General features: G+C 32.1%; 1 protein-coding gene and 1 long non-coding RNA gene across 2 annotated transcripts; both read right to left on the bottom strand.

Moving 5' to 3' along the window:
* Positions 1-8,035: 8,035 nt before the first annotated feature.
* Positions 8,036-12,713, bottom strand: LOC111367134. The gene is made up of 2 exons (XM_022987859.1): positions 12,281-12,713; positions 8,036-8,263 (listed from the first exon to the last, which is right to left on the bottom strand). Exon 1 carries the CDS (start codon positions 12,565-12,567, stop codon positions 12,298-12,300), a length of 270 nt encoding a protein of 89 aa, XP_022843627.1. The 5' UTR covers positions 12,568-12,713; the 3' UTR covers positions 8,036-8,263; positions 12,281-12,297.
* Positions 12,714-18,050: 5,337 nt separating this feature from the next.
* LOC111366439 lies at positions 18,051-21,109 on the bottom strand. The gene is made up of 3 exons (XR_002697653.1): positions 20,979-21,109; positions 20,679-20,761; positions 18,051-18,442 (listed from the first exon to the last, which is right to left on the bottom strand). It is a non-coding gene; the product is annotated as an uncharacterized LOC111366439 (long non-coding RNA).
* Positions 21,110-25,131: the final 4,022 nt, after the last annotated feature.

Genomic DNA, 25,131 nt, shown 5'->3' on the forward strand with positions numbered 1-25,131 from the left:
CTGGTCTGGCAATAAAACCTCTCCCAATTAAAATTGCAACAGAAAATTAATTATAAATAAATAAATAAATTACTTTTCTGCGTGCGAGTAATAATGATATCAACTTACAATTTTTAAATGAAAAGGTGAAAAACCCACCTCCACTCTTTGTCTCTTTACTGTGGATAGAAATATTTTTTCTTGTAATTTAGTCCTGAAACTTTTTTCCAATATAAATTTGACCACAATTGATTTTGGCATTTTCTCAAAATATAAATATATGAATGTCGTAACTATTTACGTTTGTATGTTAGCATGTTTCTAAGTTAAATGAACTTGTTTATTCGAGCCCAGATAAATTGTTAGATTCTTCACGTTTTTACGAACTCCTAATTTAATGTTGTTTGTTGCCGACGATACTAGTTGAATAAAATTGAGAAGATTGTTTCGGATGCTTCTAACAAGAAAATGTCTGCGCTATAAGAAAATATTTTCGATGGATCAAAACTCGAGACATTTGAATTGGGCTTCCTTTTGGTTGGGAGTGATAACTTTTTATAAATAAATTTACGGGTAAAATTCTCGTTTGTTATTTTGTCAATATGAGTTATTGCTTTTTCTAATTTTTTAGCTGCAAAAATAAGAATCAATCTTGTGAAAATGTAAACGCAACTCAATAGTCCTCTAGAGATGGATTGACCTTGTAGATAAAATGCTGTTATTTGCTCTATCTTTCATGAGTGTTGATTGAGGTACAGAAGGAAGAAGCCCTCCAGAATACACACAAACATGTGGGGCCCGATTTTTTTTTGCAATATTTAATTTACATGGATCCCACTTTTCATGTGAGTATCTATATAAGTTTTGTACAAACATTTTCTGTACAAATGATTTTTTCCATCTTTCATTGAGTAAAATTTATAGTCCGTTTGAACTCCTTTTTCTTTTCTTTTTTTTTTTTTTATTTTTCACAAAATTCATTTTGAAATAGTATTTTGATTGATAATGTGTGATTAAAAAATAATTTTTTTTTGGGTTTTGCTTGTAATATTATTTATTGAAAAATATGTGACTGAAAATAAGATAGAGAAAAATGTATTTTGAAAATAATGGAGACCAAACAACTTAAAAGTTACTATGAGGTGGTCGTGATGGGCAAGTTGTTCAAATTTGTGAAAAATGAGTTACTTTGAAATGGTTGTGGATCGGAATGTAAATTTTGACTCGTGGCTCAATTTGCTAGCTACGCCTGCTGCTTTAACTAGGGCTTGGTCGGAACCACGAGCAGGGTTTGCTTGGACTTTTCCTGGATCAAGCCTAGCAGCCTTAACTGACAGCTATATTGTTGCCATTACCTGGCTAGCCTGTTAAGGCAAATTAAAAAAAAATATATCAAGCTGGCTCGTTAAAGCTAGAGTTGAAAGCTCGGGTCAAGTTTTGATTTTTTGGTTGAGTAAAAGCTCAACCGGACTTGGCTTGGGCCAAAAATGTCTAATGAGTTTTGCTCGAATCGAGCTCGAGCTTCGAGTTTTGGCTAATGGGCCGACTTAGCTCGACTCTTTAACATTCCTAGTTGTGCGTGGTGAAGTGTTATTTTGGGGTGGGCATGCTCGACTCATCACAAACTTATAATTTACTATTCACTCATGTGAATAATGGAATAGGGCGTTGAATTATATTGTGACGCAAGAACAATGCTATGGGTACAGAATTTTTTAACAGAAAAATCCTACAAACAACACATGGTGCGATATTATTGAAAGATGAAAAAAAGAAAAGAAAAAAATAGTCAATTATATTTTGCCACATCAGTGTCTGTACAAGTTCTGTTAACATATTTTCCTGTACTCGTGACTTTATTGGTGACGCAAAATCTATTATTACATGTTAAGTGATTAAAATGTGTTGATTATGTTAATTATACATTAAATTATGGTAGTACTTTGAACTCTATATTAAGAATATTGCATTCACTACATTTGACATTTACCAATGCTAATAATACAGATTAGAAAATGTGTTATTTGGCTCTAGCAATGAAAATGCAACATCTTGTCGTATGGTATATAGCTTCATGTATTTATAAAGTAAATCTATTTAACATTTGACTTTATCGTATATGATACAAATTCTTATGTTTTACAAAATATTATTATTGATCGTTTCACATGTCATTTTATAGTAAGTTGATGATCATACACGGATCAATCCTTGTATGTAAAATAACTAAGCACGAGATCATCATTAAAAATGAGATAAATTGATGATAAAATTCAGCAATGGGTGAAATAATTCATATTAAATTTTTGCAACATTTGTTGTCAATGCTTTAATTTTCTTAAATTTTTGTGTTATAAAAAAATTATTCGGTCACTACTCACTCATAATGAGTATAAAAATTAAATGTTGGATTAAATGAAGCACACAAAGATATAAAAATGCAACTTACATGCAAGATCTTGAATTCAATTTGAAAGAATAATATTAATCGAGAATAATAATTAAATCATGCAAAAGACCAAATTTTAAAGTTATTTATAGTAAAATATATTCTTGCGATTTGTTAAAATGCTTTCTATGTCAATGATTTGATATTATTGTTAGAATCTTGTAAGTGACGTTAATGTAAAATTTTACGAGTTACAAATTATGAAAATGAGTTCAACTCTCAAGTGGCTTGCCACTAATTTTTTTTATTAAAATATTTTATTACTTATCACAAATTAATCGTATATAGGTATCGTCTATATTATACTCACAATGTGTAGTCCATATGCATTTCTATTAATCAACTCATAAGTCGGGTTTTCTTTTCTTTTCTTTCTTTTTTGTTGATCTATGAATGCATAGAACGTTATCATGGTACGTATTATTGTTACCTATACCACAAAACACGGAATTACTTTTTTACAAACTCTATATTTAGAATATTGCATGTACAATCCAGCCTTTACCAATGCTAATAATATAAACATACAAGATGTATTATTTGGCAACTCTAGCAGTGAAACTATATTTATTAGATGCAACGTCTCTCATAAATGTGTATTTTCTACATGTTCGCATACTTGAAAGGACGATATAAAGTGATACATATTGCGCATCTTTGAAGTTTGAAACACGCTACGTGTATAAACTTTATTAACTAAAATCAACTTAATATTTAACTTTATTATATAAGAAAAGAAAATCTCATTTTTCACAAAATATTATTGTTGATCATTGTATGTGTTACTTTACAGTTGATCAATGATCTCTCGAGGATCAATCCTCATGTGTAAAAATTCAACTTTTACTCAAACTTGTTTTTAACCTTAGTTCATAGTACGTTCTTTTGATTTTTCGAATTTTTAATATGAAAACACGTATTTTTAATGTGCAATATATATATATATATATACTTTTTTTGTGAGATTTTATATTCAATCAGACAAGAATATTATTAATTGATAATAAAAAATAAAGTATGCGAAAGATCTTTTTTCATAGCAATAATTCGTTAATAACGTTACAATCACATAAATATGGAGAAATTATTTAACATGAAATGTTCCGATTGCATGCTAGAAAATGGGTTCAGAACTCGAGTAGCACCAAAGAAAAATATTAGAAATGTCTTTTTTTCTTTGACTTGTGGGAAGATATACTTTGACCTTATTATGGTACATTATCCAACAATGATCTATATTTGATGAACTTTCAAATGTTACAATTCTATCAATCAATTCGTAATTTTGTTTATTAGTGGTACGTTATCGAACAATTATTTAAATCCGATGAGCTTTCACTATTGAAAGGTAATATTGAAAGGCAAGCACATGGCCAAACCCTTGTCTACATCCAAGCACCAAAGTAATGACATTTGAATTCCATTGCACACAAAGTTCCACTTTGGCTTTCATTTTCTTCAAATTCATTTTAATCACACATTTTATGTATTCACAATTTTTACCAACCTATTAAAAACATATTTCATAGGACCCACAATTTTTTTTTTTTTTTTTTTATCAAAATCTACTAAAAATTTAATTTTTATTCAAATTTAACAAGAGCTTAGTATATCGAATAAGTAATACAATTAACATGATTTTTAATTAGTTTCCTTTTATTCTTTAATATTATCTCGTTTCCCTTCAATCAAGTTAGATAGTGTTGAGATTTTCCAGTCGTCTCCCTCTAGAGACTAGCTTATTGGGATTGTCCACGTCAATGCAATTATCAATTTCTTGGAGTGAATATAATTTAAAAAATAATCAATATCAATATTTTGACAAATTCGATCAGTATGAAACGTCGAGAACCTTCCATTTCATCCATATACAAATTTGATCAATAAAAGTAAATATTTCAAGTTAAATCTGATTTTATTTTTTTATTTTTGATATTTGGTATTAGAACAACGAACCGGATCGAACCAAAATTGATCGATTTCTTGATTTTAATACTCGGAATTTATTATAACTTGAGTAGAATCAGACTAAATCAATCGATCCTAGTTCGGTTTTGAGGTCCAATAATTTTAATAACTTTTGCCTACCCTACTTATAATATATCAAGATAAACTCAAAATTGAAGAAATGAAAAAGAAAAAGAGGACAAAATTGAAAGAAAATGAAAATTTTATGCATAAAATCGTGACCCTTACGTTATTATCAAAATGGGATAAGAAACACAGCTGTATGATGACATTTGTAGCTTCATCACCGGTAGGCAAAGTTGAGTTCATGCATGTCAATTTTCAATATTTGTTCAATTGTGATATATTAAATATAGAGGCTCATGGTCAATTTTTCAAAAAGTCATGTTTTAATTGTCATAGTAAGCCTCCTTATTGGTCAAATTATTAAAATTTTACTCTAATTTATTTTTGTTATTTCCATAAATGAATATTCAACTTGAGTAATTGGGTCAAGATGAGGAACTTTAATACACACTCGTTGATACCAGCTAATGAGAGGGCTTATGTTGAGTTGACGAAAGGGAATGAACTTTGTTTCGTTTTCGTGTTTCGGATTGGATCGTTTCTGCCAACGAAATTTTTACGAGAGAAAATGGCTCACAATTTCAAGAAACAATAGGCAAACTTTCTTTGACGAAACAAACCTGGTAAATCAACAAATAATATACAAGTTATTTTATACGTGAGGGCAAGAAAAATGTTACCTAGTTTGTCAAGATTTCTATATTTATTTAAATAACATTTTCAAATGCATCTGCCTGTACGAGCTAGCTTGGTTCAAATACCTAACATGGTACAATTTTCATAAATACAGTGTATAAGACTTGAGCCCCACGTCTTCTACTAAATTTTAATATTAATCATCGCGTTTAAATGCTCAATTTACTGAAAATGGTGATCTTTAGTTAGATGTTAGTTAATTTCTTTTTATTTCGTAATATTTTCTCGTTTCATTTCAAACAAGCCAATTTTTGTTAGATCTCTTGTGTCATCTTCCTCTTGACCGGGACTAACGAATTAGGATTGTCCACGTCTATGCAATTTTCAACTTAAATGAATATAATTTAATCCAAATTTCCTCGACAAAGAGCACCTGAAACGACATCCTCGTGTCAAGTATGAAGACGAGGCCTAAGACCAAGAAAAAGAAAATTTAGCCTTTAAAGATCCTTTAATTCCACGAATGTTTGACCAAGTCGACCAATATGAAACATCGAGAACCTTCCGTTTTATTTATAGATAAAAATAAATTGAATTCTTAAGCTTCAAAACACTAATTTATTTTCCAAATAATAAAAGGCAAATAGAATAATTCATAATAAAAAAATTATATAAAGAAGAATTATAAGATGTAACAAGAACACTCCGATAAATGCGTTGAAAATGACGTACACGTGGATTTGGAGTGCATAACATGTAAAAATATATTTTATTCTTTTTCTGTTTTGAAGCAATACTTATACTTTATTCATAGAGATATAGAACATGCATTATACAAGTAAACTTAATAATAAATAGTTATTTATGATCTAACAATATTTGCAATTAAGCCACTATTTGACAACCTTTAAAATGATTATTATTATTTTTTTTGGGCGAAAATGAATTTTGGAATTGGGATTTGGGCTCTGCTATTTGGATAGGGCTATGACGAGAATTTTCCTTGAGATTTTTTGAAGAATGTGTGTTTAAAAGGTAGAATTTTTTTAGAATTACGTGTAAAATATTTTATTGGTAGAATGCTTGGCTGAGAAAAAAAAGGGAATTTTGTTTTAATATTTATCAAATAGGTGCTAAATTACGACAAGAAAACAATGACTTTTGATTAAAAAAAAACTATAAAAGATTATATTTTTCTTATCGTTTTAATTCTGGCATCTTGTCGAGCAAGCTGATTTATGCCCTATCTATTTAATTGATGTTACAAAAAAAAAGGAAAATTAATCAAAACATCTATTTTGTATTGTGCTATACATTATCAAAATATACTTAAAAATTTAAAAAGAAAATAATAAGAAGGGACAAAATTGAAAGAAATTGAGAATTTTATGCATCATGATACCTTCGGAAGCTTCATCACAGCTAGCAAAGAGCATTTCTTTCTATTTACTTATTGATATACATTAATAAGTACAAAGGGACATGTGCAATTTTCCAAAAAGTCATGCTTTGATTGTCAAAGTAGAAAATGATCCATTTATTAATTTTTTATTTAGAAAGTCTCCTTATTGGTCAAATAATTTATTAAATATTTTCTTTAAACTTATTATTATTATTATTATTTTTTATTTCAGGGTGTGGAATTTAGTACATTGTTGGTACTAACTCATGATAGAGTTTAGGTAATGTTGCTTGAATTTTAACTAGAAAAAAATAAGCAAACTTCTTTCAGCCAAACAAATCGAGTAAACCAATACATGAACACAAGAAAAATGTCACCCACTTTCTAGAAACATAATTGGTACTTATTTATTTGACATTTTCAAATGTCTTTACAGTTGTGAGCTAGATTCATTCGAATACCTCATACGGTACAACTTTTGTAAATGAACGACTTTAATGATAAAGACTCAAACCCATAAATTTTACTAAATTTTAATATCATATTAATCAACCTGTCTAATCATCTAAAAATAAACCGATGGTTTCTGTACTGAAATTTATGAACATCAACAGCAGCAATGGAGACTAATCAAAGTGACGAGCCCATAGCACAACTAATATTTTGCTAGATGTCATCTTTTGGCCCTACGGAAAAAGCTGGTTACACTTGTACCCCACCCCACCCCACCCCCGTCCACCCCAGGTTTCTTCAAGTGTAAACGTGTACCCAATTTCTTTTCCTCAAAAAGCTAGCAACTTCATTTTCAAGATAAATTATTAATGCCAAAGCTCATCAATTTCATATAATCATACACTACCTCTACTTGGTGGATTCTACGTCATTTTCATTGATGAAAACAGGCTTCAAAGATACGTCATATTCATTCTCTTCTTGTCCATCACCTTCTTATTCCTCATCACTGCCATAGCCACGGAAGTGGTGGCGGATGAAGATGAGAAGGAAGAGCATTACATGCAAGAAAACGCCATCTGTAGCTTGTTCGAGATAGTTTCTACTCCGATCTTTTTGTAGGAGAGGTTTTGAAGAAATCACATTAAGTCAGCTTTTCTGAAAATTTCAAGCGTATGGATAAAAAAAATTTAATTAGACATGACAATTTAAAAAAATTATCCGATCAAACTCAATAGTAGCTTCTTAATTTCAAAAAACAGCAAAGAGGGGGAACGAAGGTGAAAGAGGCTGATGTGAAAAACATGGACAAGGGTGAGGAAACAGTACAAGATACCGCAAGATCTGCAGTAGAATTTGCAGAAGAAACTGTAAAGTGAAGAGAATATTGTCTGGTCATCATGTAGAATACTATGGGATTTGTTAGTTCATCAAAATGATGCATTGTGGGAACTATGGGAGATATATAAAAGTAGCTTCCAGGGACATTCTACAAAGTATGCAATTTGTGTTTATGTACTAAATATGCTCCTATAGTGTGGAATTTGCCAGGCTAAAAACACAGGCAGTGCTATGCCCAGACATTGAAAACTGAAATTGGGAAACTATGCTTAAAGTCAATCATAACACCACCAAATTTCAATCCAATGGGTCAAAAGGTAAACCATAATAATGGTTTTGTGACAAATTTATTACTTTATCTGTGCAATTCTGCACTACATTTGAGTATTCAATGCAAATAGAAATGAAAGCAATCAAGAAACTCCAAAGCTTCCTTCACCATATGAAACACCCATGGTTTCGGCAGAAAGCTGCAGTCACAAGGTAAAATGCCTGGATTAGTAAAACTTGGGCTGCTATAAGAGATGATGATAGTAAATATTTGTTCAGCAGATGTTTGCAAACCACACAAGAAATTCATTCATGTACTAAAAAAAAAAAAAAAAACTAAAATAAAATAAAATGGTACACTAAGTCATTGCACAAGAAGAATTGGCCATTATGAAAACAATGTTTTGTGGGGCTTAAGAAGTTTGTCTAAACAAAATCTTCGTATAAGAAGCATTTTTCCTATAACCAGGAACTACAAATTAGTGCTTTGGGATCAAATTTTCGTATAGCATTAGCACGAATAGAAACATATAAAAGCATTCCCATAGATCCATCACTTCCATAAATTTGATGCTTCTAAAGGATTGTAGACTGTAGCTTATACAAGGCATTACGTGGACCTTCGAGTTCCCAACCAAGGTTCTATGCTTCTTAGCCTGCTCTTTCAATTTCGAAAGACAAAAAAGGCAGAGTTATTTTATATTAATACCAATCGATGCTAGATATAAACAAAAAACAAACATCGTCTTTATAAGAGCCTGTTTGACAACCATTATTGTAGAAAAAAGAGTTTTGAATAGTGATTTTTAGTAGAATGTGTGGTTAAAATAGTTTTTAGTATACGTGTAAAATATTTTATTGTGTGAATGTATGGTTGAAAATGATCATGTAGTAAACCACGAAATAAAATAATGTGTGTCAAACAGGCACTAAATAAGAATATGTGGTCTCATTGGCCTCTCAATGGTGTAAATTCCATACGTTCCCAAATACCCTTGGTGAGTGGTGAATGCCTTACTGCTTTTACCATGGTGCATTCATAAAGTTATAAATAAACTTTTATGAGAATTTTGAAGAGTTTGTATGTCAATTGTAGTTGAGAATAAATGGTTATCTCCTAAAAAGTTGATCTTATGTGAGAGAAAATATAGGTCATAAACATCAAAGCCCACTTTATAAGCCAAAGCATGGGAAACAAAAATCAAAATAGCAATCTACTTGAATTTGGGCACGCTATTTGCTTCCTTTTTCATTCTCTATCCCTCCCTCTACCTGGAAAAGTTCCTATTTGCTGCATAATTGTATGAAAGGTCAAAACAAATTATCTGATGTCATTAGCATTCACATAAGATTTTACCTTAATCATTTTAAGAAGAGACTGCGCACAGAGATATTTCCTATATGTTGCACGTCACGCATTTCATGAGAGGTGTGACCAAAAAGAAATTTAACAGTTAACAACCAAAAAAACTCACTTTAACCGTGGAATTAGAGAGAAAAAAACTCCATTTTTTTTAAAGTTACTTTCTCCAGCTACTTAACAAGAGAAAACATTTACATTCCCTTTCAAAGACTCGATTCTTCATATGAAAGACAAGGAGATTCGAAGAAGCACCATTTTACCAGTACCAAGGAAAACATTTGGTGTGTACTTGACATGCATCGACTATACACAGGATTGGACACGATCAGATGATCATCTTAAATGCCAGTTGATCCTAGATGTCGCTATCAAAGAAATACAACAAAATGCCTAACTCCCATCTGCCCTATCCCCATACCACTTGATAGCTATGCTCTTCATCCTACCCTAAAGGACTCTGTCCAACTTAATTAATCTCATCCAATCTTCTTGTCTCGCAGGTCATTTTGGAAAAATGCAACTGGGTATAGTTTTTACAAAATATTTCAGACTTTCTTTCAAAAAACAAAAAGCCACGAATCATATTCATGTAGTATGCATGAGTCTGAATCCCCGAAAACAAAGAATACCTCTTGTAAAGTGATTTTCTCATATATTCTCCATGGGAAACTACACAAGTGTGTGAGCACCTTCTTTTGAATTGGAAGTCAAAAATAGAAGAAACACAAAGGAGGAGAACCACCATGCAGCGATGGAAGCCTCTCATAACTCTACATCACTATGTGCCTTCTCTCTCAAAAGGTGATGGAGACTCACAACTATAAGGGGTATTTGTAGCCCGTATGTGCCCTGCTCTAATTTGACAAAATCCCATCTCATTTGCAGTAAGGTCCCTAGTCAGCCAAAAGTATGTTAGTACTGCTTTTATAATTATGGAGCTATTTAGGAGACTCAATGGACCTTGAAATCCAAGCTATGGTGCCTACGTAGCTCCATAAGGGCAGTATGGATAATCTGATCAGGGACTACACTGCAATTAATGGAAACTTAAAAATTACAGCAATACAATGAATAGGGGCTATATAAACCCCTACTAGCCAGGAGCCTCCATTATCCAATAGAGAGAAGACAAGCAGTTAGTATAAAGGAGGAGCCACCATCACTAGGCCCCATGTGGAGGTGTGCAGTGGTTCTTTCCGTTGTCTTGCCATTTGTAATTCCCAATCCAAAAGGAGTCTACACTCGAATAACTGCCTTGGAGGATACTTGGGAAGATTTCATGGTTGGAAGTAATGGTTTGTGTCCATTATTTATCTGCTTGAACGAGTAGAGAAAGAAATCACGCTATGAGATGTGTTCCTTTTATTTATGCATTTTTTTGATTTTCACATAAACACCATGAGTTTGATTTTGGCCATTGTTCTTGAATGAGAAATCTGAAACAAATTTTAAACCTCCCATTCCGCTTTGTTTTCGATTTTCGGTTCCAAGAATGGATTTGGTTTTTGAAACCAACAATTGGTCATTGTGACCATCAAAACTTTCATAGTTGATTGAAGAAAAATTACAGTTGTTGCTTAGCCCCTGTTTGGCCCCCATTAATTTAAATTCCATTACATTTCATTTTTCTCTCTTCTATTTTTAACCACACAATCTTTTATAAAATAATATTACACATAAATCGAAAAATTTTCCTTCTTTTTCAACCACTCATTTTTCAAAAAAATACTATTCCACCCATTTTCATTTTCCTAAAATGGGGGCCAAACAGGGGATTAATTTCTTTACAACTCAAACCACTGATGCTTAAGAACTGCATTAAGAGGTAAACCAAGATGAGGGGAATAGGGAACGACCGCAGGGCCACAAAAGTTGGAAAAATCACAGTGCACTGCACAACAAACTCAGGCATAACCACAATACAGTGTATAAGATGAGGTGTGGTAGTGGTGAAAACTTTCCAACACACTGTCCAAGAAGTCCCTTAGGCCTTGTTTGAGACCTATTAATTTGAAGAAATGTATTATGGAATAGTGACTGATGGGGAATGTGTAATTAAAAAAGAAGGAAAAACTTTTGATTTGCGTGTAATATTATTTTAATGAAAAATGTGTGGTTAAAAATGAGTGTTGTAGAAAAAATGATGGGAAAGAATGTAAAGTAAAGAATGACAAATAGGGGATTAATTTAACCTGTAATCTTAAGCTATGTGAAGCACATTGTAAGGGATGTAATAATGTGCTGAAACTCCAAAAATAGCTCTTCTAAGTATCATATCCTACAAAACATACTGCACTTCCCTATATCACACTTGAAATCCATGGAATTGTCAACAAAATATCAACAATGTGAGGACAAAGATATTGCCAAAATGACAAACAAACCTACTAGGGATGGAAAATTAACAAGATGAATCACCCACCACAACCCTTTTCCCATTCAGCAAATAGTTTTCCATTTCAAGCTTTTCAAGGGAACTCAATGCCAACAAAGAATTAGGGTTTTGTGATTCGAACATATTAAAAAATAAATCACATTCTGACTGGCATACTACTGGACACACAATGTTATGAATGATTGACAAAAATATATTCAAAAAAACCTGGAAACCAAATAACAAGACAGTTAGAATAATTCAAAAATACAGGCGAACATAACCACGTTTGAATTTAAATCCACAATGACAACACTTTCAACAGGACCAATTCATGGATCCCAACAGGAATCAACAAAACTACAAATCACGGGGGGGGGGGGGGGGGGGACCGCTGCCCCACGTCAATTTTACCCAAATTAATCGACATCCAGCATAAGTAATTAAAAACCGAATTCAAATGGGGAGGTTCCAAAATACCTAAAAACATCGTCAGATCAATGGCCACCGTGTTCTTTGGCGTGCTGCTGGTGCTCGAGGTGGCGCCGCTCCTCGGGCAGGGCGACGAGGTAAGAGAAGGCCATGCCACCAAAGCAGACGTGATAAAGCGGATCAATGGAGCTGGTCTGTATATACTTGGCGTGGTAATTGTCCAGTCCCCTCTTTATGGTACTCTTCAGGTAATTCAAGGAGAGCATCGGCTTCACATGCTCCGGCACCTCCTTCACTTTCATCCCCTTTATCCCGTTGTAGAAATTCTTCGCCATTATCCTTTTTTTACCCTCTCCCTGATGCGTGATGCTGATGAAATTGCTGCAAATGGAGATCTGAAACCCTAACTTGTCCGCTATTTCATTTTTCTTTATTTATTCTCCAGGGAAATTGGTATTGTCTGGCGAAGGGAAATTGGTGGTCTAAACCTTTGCCCATATTGCTTTCTTGGTCCACACTTTTAGAAGATAGCGAAAATGTGACAAAACCTTTTGTATCTTGGCGTGAATGGTCACTTTGACTGGATTCCATCCCGTCCGAAGTGATCATCAAATTTGAAGCATGGACTGCACTTTATTCTAAAAATTTGAAGCATGGACTGCACTTTATTCTAAGAGTAAGAGCATATTTGATAGGGATTTTAATACAATTAAAATCAATTTTTTGAATGTTATTTCACTATTTCAACAATCACTTTTGAATTTTTCTCTCACAGGTAGGATCCACTTTATCTTTAACGGTAAAAAAAATCAATTAACAAAATTCCTACCAAACAAGCACTAAATTACAATGTAGCTCATTCTTTCACTAAAGTAGTAATCTTGTTCCTAACCATTTTTTTGTTTTATTTTGTCCCAGTCTTTAAGAGATTAAAAGTAATCCCTCATATTATAGAGAAGATTTTCAGAAAGACAAATCTCTCTCCCTAAAATAATTAATAGTTAAATGTAAAAGAAAAACAAAATGAAAATTCATTTGAAAAAGACCAAAATGTCCTCATCTTCTTCGTTAGATGAATAAAACCTAGCCAAGAAACGATAACTATTGTCAAATGTTATGAAATTTTTCTTCGCTATTGGGTTGTGATCAAACATGATAAAATATTGAGGGTGCGCAATTCAACTAGTAGCTTTCTTCGTCTTGTTCTAGCTCATGAAAATTGAACACCAAATGAAAATCTAAAGAGTTGAAAAACTTGTACTTTCGTCATACTTTACTCACTAAAATGCTTTCGAGCAATCACTAAAATAGTTGCACTCCATCACCCACTAACCATGTTGGATAAGTCAATAAACTTTAAAATGTTTTCAAGCGATCATTAAACTTTAACACCGTGTTTTCAAGTGATCATTACACTTTAACAGTTTGCACTTTGTCACTCGCTCACCGTGTTTTCATTAGTCACATAAGTTATACCATCGTCACATTTTACTTATTAAATTTTAAAATGCTTTTGAGTGGTCATTGATTTTCATAATATTTTTTTATTAAAGTTGATTTTCTATGAAATTCGACTTAAACCAAGAAAATATAACTATTGACTAGATAATGAGATTCTCAATCTAAGATGACAATATTGATATAGGCCAAAAGGACATAATTTCTCTAGTTGTCAAAATCTATGTTCAAGGAGAAAAAAGAATGCTAGTCTCAAATTGACATAAATCTTAATCTAGATCATAATTTTTCTTTACGTCGAGAAAATAAAATAGAGAAAATTTTCATTTATTTTGATTTAGATAGTAGACCTAAATCAAGAAAAAAAATTATATCTCAAATAGGTAGTGAAATTTTTGATTTAGAGTTAATATTATTAATCAAGACTAACAAAATATAAGTTTTAAAGTTGTCACAAGATAATTCAAGAGGAAAAGGGATCTATCTCTGTGTATGTATTTTATATTTCAAACTTTTCAATTTCTGAACAGATGGATTTAGTGAGTATGTTCACTAACCACTTAAAAATATTTTAAAGTTTAGGGAATAAAGCGTGGCAAATATATAAGTTCAGTGACTGATGATATGGTGAGTGAGTGATGGAGTTAACACATTAAATTTTAGTGACCACTTGAAAATATTTTTTTTAATTCAGTAAATAATGAAACATTATAATTGAGTGATGGAGTACAACATGCTAATGTTCGATAATCATTCGAAAGCACTTTTACATTCTATGAATAATGCGTAACAAAATTATAAGTTTAGCGACTATTGAAACATTTAACTTAAATCTATATAATCCTTCAACCATCTATCTTGTCGCCCTGCTACCACCAGCAGTTGGTTTTACCACAGCAAAGAGATGAATTGAATACTAATAAATAAAAAATAAAAAAATACATTGATAAAGAATAATATAATTACTCGAGTCTCGTGTCCAAACGTTCTCTTATGTACTATCACGTAATAGAAATCCATTAGGGGTAAGATGGACTCAAACACTTCCAAGACGGATAGGACATAAGAGACCAACTGAGTATTAGACTCGAGCTGTTACATAAATGTGCATTTTTTAATGACCCGAATCTCGTGGCCGATCGTTCTTTTATGTAATGTCTTCGTTGAGAGAGCTTGAACTTATTTTATCCTTCAAGGATTTCTATTGTATCCCCAAGATTTGAATTCAAGACTTCTACCTCATGAAAGATTTAAGCAGAATCCTGGTGCTAATTGCATTAAAGCTATCCCAAAACCTACAATACATAAGTTAACAGTTTGGACATAAAAATAAGATCGTTACCAAAAATGCACATATATATTTTTTTATAACGATCCAAACTTTATGTCTAGACATTCTCTTATGTATTGTTCACTTTAGGAGGACATCTGCCTTATTAAGATTTTGTGTCGCATCCTCCAAAATTTGAATTCAAGACCTCTACATATGAGAGACATAAACTTGGTACATGATTCAACTTAAGTCTTTCAATAGGCAAAGGACTTGGGTTTGAGTTTTGGGGATGCCATAGAAATTCATGAGGGATAAAATGTGATCAAGCTATCCCAGAGTGGCAGTATGTAAGTTAACGACTTGGAGGCAGAGGTCAAATTGTTACACATATGATCTACAAAACATGAAACTTAAAACAATCTTCAGCAATTCAAAGTCTAAATTCAACATGTGGTCCAGCATAAATTCAAATATTTAGTGAAAATTTAGTTTGACAATTAAACTATCGACATTTGGTTTTGAGCAGAAAATGAAACTACAAATAAGATGCATAAGGAAAAAGTTGTTACAAAACATTTGATAAAAACGTTACTATATTTATTCATGACAAAACTATAATACATAACTCAACAATTTTTCTCATGCTAATTGAACAATCCAACAAGTATGAGAAACGAGAATTGATAAAATGTGTAACCACATGTGGATGCAACCACCAAATCATGTTTATAACCACATTCTAGGAGGGAAACAAAATGAGGTTATTTAATACACAAATCAATTCTAATGTGGTATTAACAAATTTCGTCACACTATTTCTTTACTCTCTTTCTCCTCTCGATGTATGGAATCCTAATAGATGCTTAAGGAAATCGAATATGTGTCGATCATTGCCTATTTGTGTTAACAATATCGTTACTTTTGATAGGTATGGTGGCCGCCTCCATCATGCTACAAGCTGAAGGAACTTTCTCGGTTTCCGAGCACGACACTTCGAGCTCTATGGCTCCTCCATCTATTTGAAAAAAACATTTGCAACACTAACCGACATAAGTTCATTATTTTTAGTTTGCAAATTACGGAATGAGGTGAGAGTATTTAAAATTTTGAATTTCTCATAATTAATGCACATACCATTCACCTCTTGGTTTCCTCTAGGCAATGGACCTTCATGATTATCCGAGCACGGGTTTATACCTCCTCCATCTAATTGAAAAAAACCATTACAATACTAATGGACATGAATTCAATATTTCTAGTTTGCATATTACGAAATGAGACGAGTGTATTTAAAATTTTGAATTTTTCAGATATTAATACTAAACACACGTATAAGAAATCAAAAAACAAACTATAATATTCAAGAAATATTGTCTTTAACTGTTGAGAATGACAACTCATATTGAAAGATGACTCATCTACCGAGAATAACTGAAACGAACTGTCAGGAACGAGAGTTTATTTCGACACATGGGTTACATAACTGATCTTTTGAGAAGTTCTCGTGTGTCGAGAATTCATAACTGTACAAACTTTCATTGTGACATAATTAAACAATTCGCTTAGAAGACTCAATACCCATGTCTAACCTAAAAAAATATAATAAACAAGGGAGGTTAGAATGACAAGTATAATACAACAATCAATTTCCACAAATCAAACAAATTCAAAGAAATGTGAAATAAAAAATTGATAGAACGTGAAATATTTTTTTAGAAAAATATAAAAAAAATTCATATATAACACCCAAAAATATTTTAAAAAAATCAAAATGCCCAAAAAATTATAAACCCTAAAAAAATGGAGAAATCCAAATTACCTGTAAATGTACACTTTAAGCAAAGTCGAATCCAAAATGGAGAACAATCTAACTCACAGTCTAGATGTAGGGATCTCAAAATTAATGGTGCTATCTAAGAGAAACACAAAAAAAGGAGCATTAGTAAAAAACTTGAAACAAAACCTTCAATCGATCGAAAAAACACATATGTTCGAAACCTTATCTAAGATATTCTTTTTCTTCCTTTTGTATTAACGTAATAAATGAGATCCCAATGGAAAAACTTGCATTTCATATAGTTTTCCAAGAATTACGAGAGGAAACATATAAAAGAAGAAAACAAAGGAGAAATTTTGCAAAAAAAGTACTAGAGAGGGAAAAATGAATGGGTTAAAAAATTTTGTTTTATATATATATATATATATATATATATATTGTAAGGACTTTGAAGTACAATTGTGATTTGTGAGGTGATTGATTGTCACATTTTCTCCACTTTTTGTACAACTTTTTATGTTGTCAACTCAATGAAGTGTAGGGTATTTGAATCTTTAAGAGAGACAAAAATGTCCAAAATTGACAATCTTGGAAAGATTTTAAAAAGTGACATTTTTGTATATGCAAAGTCAAAAGTTGATTATTTTGGTAATTTCCTCTTTTGTACTATTTTAATTACTTACTTTTGGAGTTGTAGTCTATACTTTTGATATTGAAATCAACTATTTGAGTAGACTAATGGTGTTCTTAGTAATTGTCAAAATTAACTCTATATTTCAACAATTGTATCGGTTTTATTTATTGAAATTATGGAAAAAATGATTACACGTGTTGCTATCAAGAATCATGTTCTTTAATTATTATAGGTTTAATTAGTAATTGTCAAAATTAACTCTATATTTCAACAATTGTATCGGTTTTATTTATTGAAATTATGGAAAAAATGATTACACGTGTTGCTATCAAGAATCATGTTATTTAATTATTATAGGTTTAATGGTTATCAAAAAATAAATTTTTAAAATTTGAACCTTTATGGCGTACAAAAAGTAAAATGTCATATAAAATTTCATCATTTTTATGGCATGCTCGTGCACGTAGTAAAAAAAGAGACGAACAATTACGACATGCAAAAATGCTTGTCTTAAAAAATATTATTTTATTACTGCATGCAGACTCGTGCCATAAAAGGTTAAGCATTTATGGCATGCAAGGCATGCCGTAACTAGTTCATTAATGGCGTGTTTTTTTATTTTTTATGGCATGCATAAAATGCCGTAAAAAGATATGAATATTTACGACATGCGTCTATATACCGTAAACTATTTTTTTATGACATACATTACATCCCATAAAAAGCAAACTCTGTTGTAGTGTTGTGCTGAATCATTCCTTGCAATCCATATAAATCAAAAGATCAACATAGGAATGATAGTACCAATATGCCACAGTATACTACCTGACTTGAAAATCTCCATCTTCTATGCACTCCTTCATCGAACTAATATGGTATCTCAAATATGTTCAACAAAATGATGCTATACGTGGTCAGATATACTACTCTTTGTGATTAAGTGTTGGATGGTCTCTATCCCCAAGCAGCACTTCAATGAGAGGCCAAATGATAACAAATCCATCACTGAATGGCAACGTGCAAATCAGGCCAAGCATACAGTTCAGAACCAGATTGACGATGAGGAAACTGTCAGTATAAGATGTTATGAAAAATAATCACTCCTTTTTTCTACTTATTTGATGCAATTGTTACATTTATATATTTATGCACAAGCAGCATTTACAAATTTACTTCTAATATAGAGACCCGTTGCGGACAAGGAGAAATATTATGAGAAAGAACTTTGTCCTAAAAAACAAGATTCTATGGCTAAACCAGAGGACAAGGCCGTTGTCCAGTCATTGTTGCCTAACGATTTCTAGCCGCATCCTCCCTGTTGATCCAACTAATGTTTGTCTCATCGCTTATATTACTTGAGCTATAACTTTTCAGCACATCTCTTTTTCCCCCCCTTAAATCTTGATTTATAATTAGGTGCTATGAAAAACTACTCCAATATTTCTCTAAAATTATAAACAAGCCTATCCGCTAATTATTCAAATTGGTATTTTAAACTCAAACTTCACAAATCATCCTACAGAAACAACTGAGGCAACGTGTGATTAATTTTGGAACAAACTACAGATGTTGAGTAAGTTCTTTCATGCACATTCATTGAAAGACAGTTGCTATTAAACATTACTTTATTTCATGTTGCTTTATTGGGTGTTTGTCTCTCGAAATTCTTGTCTCATTTCTTTCTCTATTTTTCTTTTAGCATCCTACGTGAATTGGTATTGGAGACATTTTTTTCCCCTAAAGCTTATTGATGGGAATCATACTATAGATATTATTTCATCTAGTTTCCAATTTTAAAATTTATTTTATGAAACATAATTAGAATTTGATTTAATGAATTTTATTAGATATTTCCTACTTTGAATAGGCTCTTTGAAACCCTAATGAAGGAGCATATGTATCATAATTTACACTACTTCAAGTATGAAATGCTTTCATTTGTCTAATTCTTCTACCTCCTTCTATCTCCCACTCTTCTTCTCTTTTCCCCCTCCTTTGTCGTCTTCTTTCCCCTTCTATCATTCTCCTATAATTCTACTATTTGGTTCAATTGCATCATATTTGGTTCATACAGCGATAAGAAACTCCAAAAAATAAGATGTTCAACTTATCCACAAAAGTTATCATGGGATCCACACGAGGAGCACATATTCCTCTTGTACTTCAAGATTATGATGTAATTATATTATGTACATCTATTGCAGATGTACCTAGTAAGGCTCCCCAACATAGTGGCCATTGATCTGAGGTCATATGATCGAAGCACGTATGTTGTACAGGACTTGTTTGCAACGGATAGTTCTGGCTCTAGAAGGCATATTCCTTTCAAAAATATCATTCGTTGGAAGCATGTCAAGAATCCTGATGGTACAACGTCTTTGAGTTTATTTGTTGATGTTTTATCACTAATTTAACACATAAGATCATGCATGATCATGAAACTCTAGTCAACCCTTCATATTTCCATTGGCCATGGGCAGATTCAATATAGAAGTACAGCTGGAGTTATTCTACACATCATTTTTGGATTAAAATCCATGCCATTATTCTGAATTACAGAAAATGTGTAACTGCTTCACGACAACTTGTAATTTTTTGCCGAATGAAAATTATTATGATGTTATTATACAATTGTTATTTCAAAGCTCTCATATCTCGTTCTTGCTCCAACCTCCAAAATTACGGCAGGTCCATGACTTGGGTCTTATCGTCCTCATTTTTTGCTCGGCGTTACTAAATTTCCTCGTGTTTATCCATTTGTGGCTTTGAATATTGTGTTATGTTACCATGTAGTGGCTTAAAGTAGGAGCATTTGCCATTAGGCTGTTATTTTGAAGTCACCAGTAAAAAAAATTTTAGGCTGTGTTTTTATGAACATTTCTTTGTGTCTCTCTCTTCACAGGTGTCTTTTATATCTTGATCATGCAATTGTCACACGTCTCATAGTTATACAGTTATTGTGCAATGTAGCCCATGTACAAAATCGCCATACACTCATAAATTTATAATTATAGAACAATCTGAGACCCAAGATTGGAAAAGAATTGCATTTAGGTTAGGAAGTGGTGGAAAGAAACCTAGGAGTGTGTGACGTTTAAACCTCAATTTAATTGAAATCCTAGAAATTACGTAAAGGACTTGTGATTACAACTCTATCCAGGTCAAAATGGACATCATGTTTGATAAAACAAAAATGATCAAGTAAGAAATCTAGTTACCATATTCAAATATTACAACATAATTGAAAGTCATCACTCTAAATGGTAATCACAAGATACAAATGTAAAAGAAAAGAATCACATACCTCTAGCCAAAAGAGAAATCCGCATAGGGTTTTCAAGTTCTTTCATCTGTCATGTTTGAACTTTTTGAGCTTTTAATGAAGATCTGTATGCAATAACAAGTATCCAAGATTAGGCATAATAAAAGAAATTTAAGCCAGACAAGGCTTGCACAAGCAGACATAATAAACACTCCGAAACTAAAACTTGGGACTACCATTAGTGCACATTTCTATATTCAAGTAAAATACACAAATCCATGTTGGTTACTTTACTATTTCATCTCTCTCTCTCTGAACAAAGGCAAAACTATATATACATACACCAATTCCATCTGCAGAGTATGATTGATCCAACACGAACCTCACCCCCATTGACCTGCTTTCCTAAAGGTTTTAAACATTTATTAGCCAAAAATAAGCAAAAGTTAACTCGAGGCAAAAATCTGTGGGAAAATTAGAAAAATCTAACAATTCTCAACGACCTTAGATAGAGAAGTTTAAACAAAAGCTAAGAAAAGGCAAATTTTTGAAATTTTCAGATTTCTTACCTCGAAAAATGCGAATTTCTGCAGTTTTCTTTAAATAAAACAGAACTTGTTGGCCCAAACAAGGATTTTGCAAGGAATTGGAAATAGTTTTGGTGAGAAATCTTTGAACTTTGGCACTTTGAACACGACATATTTTTGGGGTATTTTTATAAAAGGCCTAAGCATATCAGTGAAAACTTTTTTTGGCCTTACTTACTATAGAAAAGTTTTTGAGGCCCTTTTTAGGTTGAAATGTCCAAATTATCCTTATACATATTGTTGAAACATTTCATATGCCTTTAGTATATAATGACTATAACGCCCATTTTTCAAATTATAATCGTTTTCAAGCGACTCTGGTCGTTTTAAACGACTCAATTGCTGTTTAAACAACTGTGGCCGTTTTAAACAGCTATAGACGTTTAATCGTTTAAGACGATCATAAAAACGACTACAATCACTTTAGATTACTTTAGAAATGGCACCATGAATTTTACAGTTAATTTGGATGAAAAACTTGTATTTGTAGATGATTTCAATTAAAACATTTACCGTGCGAGCATGTAGTAGTTGTGGCAAAGACGAGTGGCTATTCAATTTACATGTTTTGATCTCTGTATTATACTATTGAAAATTAAGAGTAGTTTACTATTTTTCTTGTGCCAAATGAAGTTGATTGATAAATTCCTAAAATTTTGGCTTCCTCAATGTGTTGCTGCCGTTAGTACTACGACGAGGTGGACGTACTAAAACAACAAGGATTCCTTCTATTGAAGAATTTTTCAAAAGACACAAATATAGTAAGTATGCCGCAAATGGGACACAACCGACTAACATGTATTAGTCTGATACCTTCTAATTGTAGAATTAATATATTGTTTGTTTAGTTAATAGCATATCGTTTAGATAACAATGCAAAACTGATTTCTATTTAAACTTGTTAGTGGAACACGATGAATTCTATGTAATGAAGTGCGTCTTTTTATTCATTTTAAATTAATAGGTCAAAACCAAACACGATTTAATAATATTAGAAGTTTGATTCTCACCTCATCTTGCATTATACATTATTGTAAGTCGCATACTTATTATTTAAATACGGTATACTTGAATATTGTTAGCAGAGCAAGTTAAATTGTATATAATGAAGTTTGTTTTCTTATTTTTTTTAACTAATTCAAATCAATTGTAAATCGTGTACTTGAAATCAAATACAATATATACTTGAACAATGTGTAAGGAGTACAATAAATTGTATACAATGCAATTTGTCTACATTTTAAACAATTGGATTCTTTTCAAACAACTCTAGTTCTATATAAAAATGATTAAAGTCGTTTAAAAAGACAATAGTTGTGCTTTACGAAACGACTGCAGTCGTTTAAAAAGACCATAGTCGTTTCGTAAAAACGAGTGTAGTCGTTTAAAAAGACCATAGTCGTTTCGTGGTCCTTTTTACAAAACGACTATGGTATTTTTAAACGTCTTAAAGTCGTTCTTTTAGGAAAAGATTGGAGTTTTTTCAACGACTCTAGTAATTTGGGAAAAAGACAGCAGTCATTTTCCCTAAACAATTACAGTAAACAACCGACATTTTTGAAAAAATTCAACATTATCTCCATTGTAATATAGACTAAATCAATCTGAAAAAATAAACTACTATTTATAACACAAAAAAACCACATTTAACATATACTATAAAATTATAGAAACTCACTTCGACAGCCCACTCACATGAGTGGGTCCCGCGATTATTTTAATCGCGAGCCCACTTGTGTTATGTGTGAGGCTGTAAAAAATAATGTAAAAATAGGTGTACTTATAGCATAATTGAAAATTATATTCACACTCATTAACTCATAAACATACAAATACATCAAAAGTTCCTAGGGCTCATAATCAAGGGCAAAAATATCAACAACCATCTTTTCTCTTCATCTATTCATATAAAACCATTAACTTGTTCTATCGGATCGTTGATGCTCAAGAATTCTATATATTTCACTACATACATACCACAATCGCCCCTAAAAGATAATAAATAATGGTAAACAAAGTGAAATAACTAAATGAATATGAACATGTGAATATTTGATTGTAATAAAAAACATACAAAACGGCTAGTTTAGTCGTTTTGGTAATCCTTTCTACAGCAAGAGTATTTGTCTCCAAATCGATGTTGATTTTCTTTAGAAGTAGCGGGATGGACAATGATACTAGCAGCCCTAGCGCCTTTGCATGCACATACATCTAGAAGGAGAAGAGGGAGGGGGCCACTCCGTCTATACTCTGATTCAAAGACTTAAATATAAACTCTTAAAAGAATACTGTCATTAAGATGAAAATGCACAAAAAATTAGCCTAGACATGGAGTATATCATCCTAGAAAATCAAATACTACTACTCAGTATGGATACATTAGAATTGAATAATTAATTCATAACAATTAAACTTCATGGCATACATGAGCCAATCCTAGTGTGTTAAACTACCTCTTCACATAATAGATAACAACGCTTTCAAAGTGAATCTAAAATAATTACCGCTAAATGGTAAAACCCAAATCATCAATAGCTCTACCTAGTTCCATTTCAGTGATCTCTTGACTGTCTCGCCTTCGTTTATCGTCTTGAGGCCATCATCCTCATTTCTTAAATCATCTGGTGTTATACAATCTTGATATCTGAAACAACTGACAATCTTGATATCTGAAACAACTGATGAGATGGTCACTTGTAATCCCAGCCGCTTGCATAAATGAGCACACAACCGTAGGTCCAACTCCTCTTAACCCTCTTCTAACCAAGTCTTTGCTTATGGTATTCTCTTTTGACGTCGTAATAGGAACTGGTTGAGGATAGTGGAAATTACAAATTATAGGCTTGTAGTTAACAAAACCCCATGTGTATTTGTCGAAAGACCCTAGTCATCTATTATCTGAATCATGAGAGGTACAAACGTGAGACCAATTGTACATACAAGTTCATTATTCATAACTACAATTTTTTTTTCAACCTTCTTTATAGCCTCTTTATTGTTCAATAGGAGTGATGGCTGGATTAACAAATTTGGCATTGGTTCTTGGTGAACCCAACTGCACCATAAGTTCAAGGTACCAGTTGTAAACCCATTTCTATTATGTTGCCAAATTATACATGCAAAAGGAAATAAAGTGATTCAAATTCTCCAATATACTACTTGCCTGTCATTTATCAATCATTCTGGTCAAAGAAAATACTGGATAATTGCCTAAAACATGTAGTTACTTAACCTTTTCGAGGAGATACTCGCTTTCGTATCAAGCCTGAGTAGTGAGTGCTTAGAAGCTATTTTGTTAGCTAAACTATGAGAAACATAAAAACTAATATTAGCCCGTTTGACAATCATTATTTGAAAATTTTGTGTTCTACATACTCATTTTTAATCACACAATAAAATATTTTGCTGTAAATCCAAAATTTTTACTACTTTTAACCACATATTCTCCTAAAAATTACTATACAAAACATTGTTTTTCCCAAGTAATGGTTGTCAAACAGGGGCTTAACTTCATCATTGTCAATCTAATAAATATCTGAAGCCTTTTTACTACAGCTCAAGGTTCAAAAGGCAATGTTTGCCTATCCCTAAGAAGAAAAACAATAATAACACTGACAAAGAGATCACGAACATTCTAATAACATCATTGAAACTAATCAGGAAAAATGTAAATCTTGTAGTGTGGTAAAATTTACAATAAACAATGCGATCATCACTTACCTTCAAGATTTGAGGTGCATCTTTTATTATTGCTCCCAGCTTAAGTTCCGACAGAAGAGAGCTGGCAGGAGTTCCTAGTGTTGCTACTTTCTTCTCATTTAATTTTGACATTGAAATAGGATCAAAGTCCGGAAAGACTTCTCTACATTCAGACACGCACATATGTAATCAGCGACAATAGAGCTCAT

This window comes from Olea europaea, chromosome 18 (assembly GCF_002742605.1).
Source record: "Olea europaea var. sylvestris chromosome 18, O_europaea_v1, whole genome shotgun sequence".
Classification (NCBI taxonomy): Eukaryota; Viridiplantae; Streptophyta; class Magnoliopsida; order Lamiales; family Oleaceae; genus Olea; species Olea europaea.

Bases quoted from the DNA above. Each gene is read 5' to 3' on its own strand.
- LOC111367134 (XM_022987859.1), bottom strand. From the start codon at position 12,567: ATGGCGAAGAATTTCTACAACGGGATAAAGGGGATGAAAGTGAAGGAG.